The sequence below is a fragment of the Panicum virgatum genome, chromosome 3N (genome assembly GCF_016808335.1).
Source record: "Panicum virgatum strain AP13 chromosome 3N, P.virgatum_v5, whole genome shotgun sequence".
Lineage (NCBI taxonomy): Eukaryota > Viridiplantae > Streptophyta > Magnoliopsida > Poales > Poaceae > Panicum > Panicum virgatum.
The window spans coordinates 18,398,883-18,408,258 of NC_053147.1; the positions used below are offsets into that span (position 1 = coordinate 18,398,883).

Below are 9,376 nucleotides of genomic sequence, written 5' to 3' on the forward strand. Positions count from 1 at the left end.
GAGGGCTTATTCATTAAAAAGAATAAGAGATTGGCTTATTGGAAAATACTTTTAGAAGAGGAAAGGACTTAGTTGTAATTTCTAGAAATATCTGGGCTGAATTAAAAAGGGCAGGGGCTTATTTATAAATGTTTTTGTGTAGTGGAAGGGTTTATTTTCAAAAAGGATGAACATGAGGGGCTTTCTTGGAAAAGGTTAGAGAGGAGGGGGTTCTCTTAAAGAAATCAGGAAAGGGTAGGGGGTTTTTTTTGGCAAAAATGCCATCTTCTTTCTCCTCACGCCGCAAGAACACAGAGGAGGGGGGATTGGGGCGGCGGCGCTCGGCGCCGGCGACCCAGGGCGCTAGGGCGGCCGGGAGCAGGGGCAAAACGGAGAGCGCGACGAGGGGAAGTGATTCCCCCTCTCACCTCGAGCGGAGGTGGCGCGTGGCGGCCTGGCCACGGCGGCCAGCGGCGGCGGGCGGAGGCGTGCGCGGCGGCGGCGCTGCAGGTCCGGGGAGGGAGCTGGCGGCGGCGGCGGTGCTTGCGGTGATGAGGAGCGGCACAGAGGAGCCCTTTTATAGGAGGAACGAGGCGTGGAGGAGGGGGCGCAGCGGTGGCCGGTGGCCGGCAAGCTCGGCCAAGCCTTAATGGCGGCGGGGCCGGCTCGGTGGCGCGGAGCAGCACGGAGGCGATGGCGAGGTGACGAGAGCGTGGACGCGCGCGCAAGTGGGGGGCGGCGGCACCGAGGGGAGGGGCGCATGGGACGGGACGGCGGCCAATGGTGGGGCGCCGCGCGTGTCCGAGCTCAGCTCGGCGGCGCTGTGAGGGGGCCCTCGCCGCGGGAGCGCGCGCGCCGAGGTGGCAAGTGGGCGTGCGTGTAGAGGAGGGGCCGGGGTAGGCAGGGAGGGTGGCAAGTGGGTACGGCGGCGTTGGAGCTCGGGCTCGGCGGGCTCGGCGTGGGGGCGCTCGGCGTCGTGCGGCGCGTGCGCGGCAGAGAAGAAGGAAGGAGGAGAAGGGAGAAGGAAGAAAGAAAGAAAGGAGGAGAAAGAAAAGGGAAAAAGGGAAAAAGGAAAAAAAGGAAAAAAAAGAAAAGAAGAGAGAGAGAGCGCGATTCGCCGCGGCGGTCGGCCATGCGCGCTGCGATGCTCGGCCGATCGACGACATGCACGCGGAACGAGAAAAAGAGAGACGGGACAGAGATTGGTACTGATGTCGGGATAGCGGATTGTCGGGACATTGGGAGTTCGGGCGGAAAATGATTTTGAACAGATTTGGGCTCTACGACGAAAAAAATTTTAAAAATTATTTTTAACGAGTGATTTATTTTAGTGAATTTTTCGGGATGTCACACCTACCATGTTTAGATATCTATCACATATATAGTCAGTTCTATGGGGAAAAAAGATAATTTATTTCCAAGTAAATGATCTATGGCAAGTGTTTTATTACAGCAGCGTGTGCAAATCTACGATGGCGTAGTTGAACTAGTTTGGACCGAGCGCTTGCTTGCTCTTGGTAGTAGCAGGTGTCATCGAGTGCCCCGGGCCCACCTTCTTGTCAGTAGCGAGACCAACCGAGCTAGTTTTGCTCATAAAAGGAGTGAGGCCTAGAGCCCCAAATTAAGCGGCCATCAACTACCGTCTACCATTCACGCAGCTCTGCTTGTGTCGTTTGTTTTCGCGGGCCACCGCAGCAGCCTGGCGCTTCCTCCTCCTCGAGTCCTCGTCGCGGGCGGCCATTGCTCCGACCTCGCCAAGACCGCCCGGGGGCAGCCATGGCCGCTCCGCCAGGTTCCCCACGGACGCCGCGCATGGCCGACCCCGAAGGTTTCTTCTTGCCCTGCTCTTCTTTTTCTCTCATCTTCTCTTCCTTTCATATGCGCAGAAGCAGTTCTCAATGTGTGTTCTTTTCTTCCCAATTTTACAAGTGGATTGGAAAAATCTCGTCTTGGTTCTTGAATAATCGGTCATTATTTGTTGTTTACTAGAGTTGGTCACGAATCTTTTGGGTTCATCTGGCTTATGTAGAGCAGGGTTTAATTTACCGACCGGACCGGCCAAACCGCCGGGGTCCGGTACCGGTATACCGGTCCGGTTTGGCCAGAAACCGGTCGGTACAAAAACTCAGTTCAACCGGTTCGTACCGGTATACCGGCCGGTTAGATCGATTTACCGGCCGGTTTGACCGGTTTACCAAGTGGGCTTTAATGGGCCGTCTCATTTTTTCTTTTTTTTGGTTTAACTTTAAATGCCCGAAAAGTATGTTAAACGAACGAATTTTTGAAAAAAATTGACACCATTAGATTCGTCGCACCTTGAAGTATTTTTAGGAATTTGTTAGGAATTTTTCATTTTTTGAATTCAAATTTGAATTTTGAATTTGGGCCGGTTTGGTACCGGACCGGACCGGTTTGACCGGTAACCGGTAACCGGTCAAACCGGACCGGTCCCCACCGGTTTTGTAAACCCTGATGTAGAGTGGGATTCTCTTTTATCCTCGTTCATTTAGGTATTGTTCGATTAGACATGGATTCAATCCGGGTCAGGAATATAGAAATAATAAGAGATATAATAAGGGATATAATAAGAGAACTGAATTTGGTCTGGTCGAAAATTAATTGAAATAAAATAGGCTTATAAATTATAATAGCTACATTAAATGACCGAGAATCAATCCATGAGTTTAGAGGCGTGGAATTAATTCCGATCTCTTGTTGTATTTATTATGAGTCTATTTTACTATAATTAGTTTTTGACCCAGAATGAATCCTGATCTCTTGTTATATTTCTTATTGTTTCTAATATTTCTAGCCCAGAATGAATCCATATCTAACCGAACAAACCCTTAATCAAATCTCGGTGTACGTGAATTCACTTCCAAGATGTGGTGACACGGTAGACACGTGATCTTCACAATCCATTTTATAATAGTTTATCCATTTTATTCTCTAAACTTCAAAATAAGAAAAAGTGTTCCAGCAAAGAACATATATTTTCTAGATTTCTCAATCTACAGTTCTATACACTACTTAAAAAGTCTAGTTTACACTCTTGAACTATCGCAAACGTTCGATTTTCAACTTTAAACTACAAAACCGGATAAGATAGATCATCCAACTATCGAAACCAGGCAAATTTGGCACTTTAGATGGTTTTGAAGATGGTTTTCCATTTTATAAAAATTAAAAATATTCAAATTTAATCTAAAAAAACATAAGTAATTCATTATAAATCAAAAAAATATGAAATGGGTATCAAAATTTTCCTAAAAATGTAACCTATCTATTGGCATTGCACTTGTTATTTATTTGAATCTATTTTTTATGTTCATAGTATTTGGTTGCTTGTAGTTATGCTTATTATTTTTGAATAAATAAGATTCAAATAGAGCAATAATAGATAGATTACATTTTTAGAAAAATTTTGATACTAGTTTCATATTTTTCTATTTTAAAATAAATTAGTTTTGATTTTATAGATCTCATTAGAATTTTTATTTTTTAAAAAAAATACAAAACCACCCTAAGGACTAAATTCGTCCAGTTTCAATAGTTGAATGGCCTATTTTATCGGGTTTTGTAGTTTAAGGTTGGAAATCAGACTTTTACGATAGTTCAAGGGTGTAAACCGGACCTTTCCCTAAAAAATAGAGTCCATAGAACATATATTTTTTTAATAAACATTTCCAAACGATTCATGAATGACGATAATTGGAAGCGCAGACAATGGTACATCAGCACGAACTTGAATGCCTTTCAGTGTTTGCTTTTGTCACACACGTGTACATTATTCCACAGACTGCTCCAATTGAAGTTCTGGGACCGAGCGTATCGCCGTGTATGTGTTTTTTTTTTGATAAAAAGCTTGTCGCCGTGTATGCTTATGCAATCTACTTCGCCTCACAGATAGTCAAACGAGGGTGCACGTGTATGCTTATGCAATCTACTTCGCCTCACAGATAGTCAAACGAGGGCTGCACCGTACAGGCTTAGAAGGCAGAACTCGGAGATCCTTCGTGCCCAGTATATTGATGTTAGAGAGCTCAGGTACGGTATAGCCATACAGATCCTGCATTTGTTTGCTTGGGTCCAGTTACGTCTTTGACAATATTTCTTCCCTCAGTTGTTTATTTGGCAGTGGTATTCCTGGTGCTCATTTACTACGGATACAGTGATAGCATATCGAATAAGATAGTAACAGATGATCAAACTTAACTGCTACCAGGCTGAAACAAACAAAGCATGCTGGTCTTGAGTGATGTTCTTTATTCTAAACTGCAGCTTTTAATGTACAGGATCTGCGCAGGAACATGGAATGTTGGAAGCATATGTCCACCTAGTGACTTGGATATTCAAGAATGGTTGGATAGGGATGAGCCAGCTGATATTTACGCTCTTGGGTAAATATTTTGCTCAAAAAGCTTTCGATCCAGGTGGGCTAAACCCACAGTTAACTTTTGGAGGAAAAAAGTTCAATTGCGTGAACCCCTTTTTTCTTCTTCTCATATTTTGCACGATAAACGATATGTGCCCGATTTGCACCAAATCAACCAGTTTCAACTTGGGAAACTACTAAAACTGTTTTGGAAACATGAACTGGAAACTTGTTATATTTGAAAATTATGTTGCTATCACATGGAACCTTTGATATCTTAAAAGTGAGGTATCTACTTAAGCAAGCAAATTCAGCCATTATACGACCACATAAAAGTGACATTTCAGACGAAAAATGAAAGATACATGCAAGCCAAACTTGTTCTAAACTTATAGTTTCTTAAAAGAAAGGATTTCATTTACCATGAAAACTACTGTCATTTTTCAGATTTGAAGAGACTATTCCGCTAGAAGTCGGATATATGATTGGCACTGAAGATACTCGTCCAGTTGCAGCATGGGAGCATATCATCCATGAAGCTTTGAATAAGAAGTGCCCAGATAAATCGAAGTTTGAACACCACAGTGACTCACCAGCAAGGTTTAACCCGTCAGATTACGTTCTTGAAATGGATAATGGACTGCTTAATGAATCCAGCAATGATAGTGATGGGGAACTTCATCTATTGGATAGTGCAAGGTCATCTGGTTCAGGTCACTGTCTTCAGCCATTGGATTTAGCCTGTGATGTTAGCATTGATAATAGAGTTGAAAGGAAAAGACCCCAGTATGTACGGCTAATAAGCAAGCAAATGGTAGGAGTATTTCTTTCAGTATGGGTTCGGAGAAGCCTGCAGAAGCACATCCAGAATGTACAAGTATCAATTGTAGGTGTAGGTACAAGAGGTTTTATTGGTAACAAGGCAAGTTACAAATTTGGTGTTTTTTCTTTATTATTCATGCGGCTTAATACTTTAATAATAACTGTATCACACTTGAAAACTTAGGATGTTGCTTTCCATGTTAAATGGTGACACCGTGACAGCCATTTTTGAATTCAACAATAATTTTAAACATTTCTACCGAGAACTGGAGTTAAAAAATGCATGTTTTGGTACTACCATACTTTCAAGAATAGTAAAAAGACAAGTAGAGTGTTTTTTTACCGACAGGCAATTATCATTTTGAACATTTTATTTCCTTAAGTTTTAAGAAGTATCTGCTTACTATTGTATTCACCATGGATATACTTGTTGCTGTAAATACAGCACATACTCAGTTACTCACATATGTTCCTGCAATATGCTTCAGGGATCAGTATCAGTCAGCATGTCTATACATGAAACTCATTTTTGCTTTGTATGTTGCCACTTGGCTGCTGGTGAAAAAAATGGGGATGAACTAAAGAGGAATGGAAATGTTGAGGAAATCCATAGAAGAACAGTGTTTGGTAACCCAGTTCATATACTAGGCTTGCCCCAGAAAATACATGACCATGAGTAAGCGAGTTAATCTGTATCTTGAATAATACTTTATGCTACGCTTCATTATTACAATGAATCAGCCACTTCCATGGTTTTTATATCAATACATGCCCTTAAATTTTTCAGAAGGATTATATGGTTAGGGGATCTCAATTATCGCCTCAACTTATCATATGAAAGGGCACATGAACTTATCTCCAAACAGGACTGGAATGGATTGTTCGAGAAGGATCAGGTAATTTGATGGCACTAATACATCAATTTGCTTCCCTAGAATTTCCAGCTCACGCTTCTTCTCTGGCAGCTAAAAAAGGAGCTAGGAAAAGGATGCACATTCGATGGTTGGGTTGAAGGAGCTATCAGCTTTCCCCCAACATACAAATACGAGTTTAACTCAGAAAAATATGTAAGTGATGCGACAAAATCTGGGAGAACACCTGCATGGTATGCTCTTCCTTCCAAGCCACGCCTTTCACTCTGCATAAGGTTCATTCTAGTCTTCTAGAGATCAGAACTAAAATATGTCAAGAATAAGCAAAGCATTTTCATCTACTTGTGTAGGTGTGATCGCATTCTCTCATATGGGAAAGGAACCAGGCTACTTTCTTACAAGAGGGCGGAGCTTCTGTTTTCTGATCATCGTCCTGTGAGTGCAGTCTACATGGCAGATGTTGAAGTTTTTGTCCATAGGAAGTTTCAGAGAGCTCTAACATTGACCCCGTACAAAGGTTGATGATCACCTATCGGGTTAATTAAAACTTACTCCGCTGTTTGCTGCTGCCTCCGCGTTTCTGGCTTCACCGTGCCCTCCGTGGCTCCGTGTGCTAACGCGTGGCGTCAGGCCTTCCCGACCTCCAGCTTCCCTCGCGAGGTCACGAGCTCAAGTTCACCATGCGCATGCGGTGCCCCCCACACAGCCACACTGGTCCACCTTGCCCCTTCTCTCTGTGTATTTTGCTCTCTCTCCTTGTCTGCTCTCTCATACTGCTAGGAGGTATTACTACATCAACATATATACAAGGATGTTACTTTTAAGTAGAGAACTATTTATATAGTGCACTTGTAATTAGGGATTTTAGCGTTCTTGCCCCTATTTCGAATGAAATGGTGAATTTACCTCTATTTTTTCGACTGTGCGTATTTGTTCCTGCTTTTTGAAAACGAAGGAGTGTTTGCCCTTGTTCCGTGAAAACCAGTTAACGGTGTTAAAATTGCTAAAAAAGATCAATTTGCCCTTACGGTTTTGCCCTACTATTATGTGAACTTTGTAATTTTTACCTTTATTTTGAATAGAAACACTGGACAATATTTGACATGTCTAAAAAGAATTTTCTCAAGCAAATTCAAATCATATTTTTGTAGTTTTCAAACATGACCAAAATTTGATAAATTTTTCAATGTAATGCTGCATCGATGGACCGTAGTTTGTATTGCTTTTGACAGCAAGCATGCAAATTATTTAATTTTGAGTGTTTCTAGTCTTCTCTCTTTTCCCTTTTATTTTTATTCTCCGGACCATAGGAAAAGATAGTTCTACCGTTAGCCTTAGAGCAGTCCCAACTTTCCATCTCAGTTGATGTCAGTAGCATTAAATATAGTACCATGTTGGCAAAAAAAACTGATTTGGCAATCAAATCAATGATGAAGAGAGATAAGAAAACACCACGAAACCAGGTCGCATGCGCGAAATGGTGTTGGCAAGACATCCAACGAATGAAGAAACGACTGGACACCCGAAGTCTCTAATTATTTTAGTCGAGTGCTTCATAGCATTACTACTTCGTAGTTTCAAGCTACTTACCAAAATATTACCTTACAGTTCGATCAGTTAGAACAAAAAAACTCAACTCTTTAATTACTGAACATTCAACTTAGACAGAAAGCAACGGTTCAACAAAACAAATTTGTCCGTATTACAAAAAAGAACTCAGCATAATTGAACGCAGGATCATTGATTGGCACAGTATTTACCCAAAACTGACCGAAAGCAAGCTGTAGGGAAATTCAGAGCTCCACACAAAACCTGAAGGTGTATTCCTTTACTATAACTCTTCCCAATAGCCCAAGAGACTTTCAGGAAAACACTCGCAGGAAATGCACCCGAGACATCCATTGACACCGAACGGGAAAACTTCAAATCTGCTGCAGATTTTTTTTTAAAGAAAATATCTGATATCAGCCGACCGTTCCTGTGATGCACCTAGAACAAGCTGACCGGACATCTTTCTCTTCACCCTTTTCGTTCTTGATGACAAGGAGAGCAAGCAACATGGTGCCCGTGCTGGCGGCGGCGGCCGGCAGGATTCGGAAATCGGAACCCGCGGCCGCGGCGGTCTGGCCTTTGGAACCTGACGAGCCCTGACACCGACGTGTTCCAAACGACCAAACCCGAGGTACTCGTGGCTAAGAATGAAAACGGATCGGATTTGCATGGAATCGGATTCGGATAGTATTTTTTTTTATCACATTTTAAATTAAATACGGATACAAATTCGAATATTCTCGGATACAAATACAAAACAGATGTCTCGGATTCAAATTCGAATTCAGATATTGACTTGATATATGAGCTAACATTTAGCTATTTTCTTTATTAGTAGTTTTAGATTATATACATGTACAAACTAATGTATAATAATATAAGAAAGATATCTAGTTAAAAATAATTTATTTATCCTTAATAAATAAATACATAAAAAATTAAAATAAAAATATATTGCAATAAACATATAAATAATTTTATTACATATAAATAAAAAATATAGAAGTAATTTTGAGATAAAATAAGAATATTTAAAAGTAAATTAAATCCTTTATATTATATTTTTATTATAAAAATTAATAATATGGGTGGTAAGAAATAAATATAATTTCTTAAATAGTTTTTAAATGAAAATGGATACGGATAGTGTCGGATATTATCGAATACGAATATGAAATCGGATACAGAAAATCAATGAAAATCGGATTCCGATGTATCCACTTTACTACCACATTAAATTCGAATACGGATATAAATATCCATATTGATGTTTAAACGGATATGGATATCGGATAATTCGGATATCTGCTGTCCGTTTCCCATCCTTACTCGTGGCGTGGCAAACGTCTTGCGCGGTGATAAGGATCTGTTTAGAATATTAGCTCAAGACTAATTTTAAAGACTAATATGTTTAATTTTAAATTAGTAGATTAAAAATTATTTCAAAATAGACTGTTTGGATTCATGAGCTAATGTTCACTCTCATTGTCATGTCTACATGTGTGTACAGACTCACTTTTTCTGTAGGAACCATGCAAAAATTACCCCCATTTTTAGTCCTGGGAGAGACTAAGGATTTTGAGAGAAATAATCTACTTTAGTCCAAAATTTAAATACATAAGAGATAATTTAAAGTTAAAAAGTGAGGGCTAAAATCTTTTGTATCAAATAGACCCCAGATCTGGACCCATCGGAATGGTTTTGCACCCGCACCCGAACCCGAACCCGAACCCATCGGATGTGAAACCCGTGGGCGCCCGCACCCATAGCCCATGGG

At 41.1% G+C, this 9,376-nt stretch overlaps 1 protein-coding gene across 1 annotated transcript; it reads left to right on the top strand.

Annotated features, from left to right (window-relative positions):
- The first annotated feature begins 1,594 nt into the window (after positions 1–1,594).
- Positions 1,595–6,966, top strand: LOC120664809 (type IV inositol polyphosphate 5-phosphatase 3-like). Its single transcript, XM_039944157.1, has 8 exons — positions 1,595–1,807; positions 3,939–4,026; positions 4,275–4,379; positions 4,802–5,276; positions 5,665–5,852; positions 5,964–6,072; positions 6,142–6,281; positions 6,399–6,966. The coding sequence occupies exons 1-8, from the start codon at positions 1,756–1,758 to the stop codon at positions 6,568–6,570; spliced, it is 1,329 nt and encodes a 442-aa protein (XP_039800091.1). The 5' UTR covers positions 1,595–1,755; the 3' UTR covers positions 6,571–6,966.
- The last annotated feature ends 2,410 nt before the right edge of the window (positions 6,967–9,376 follow it).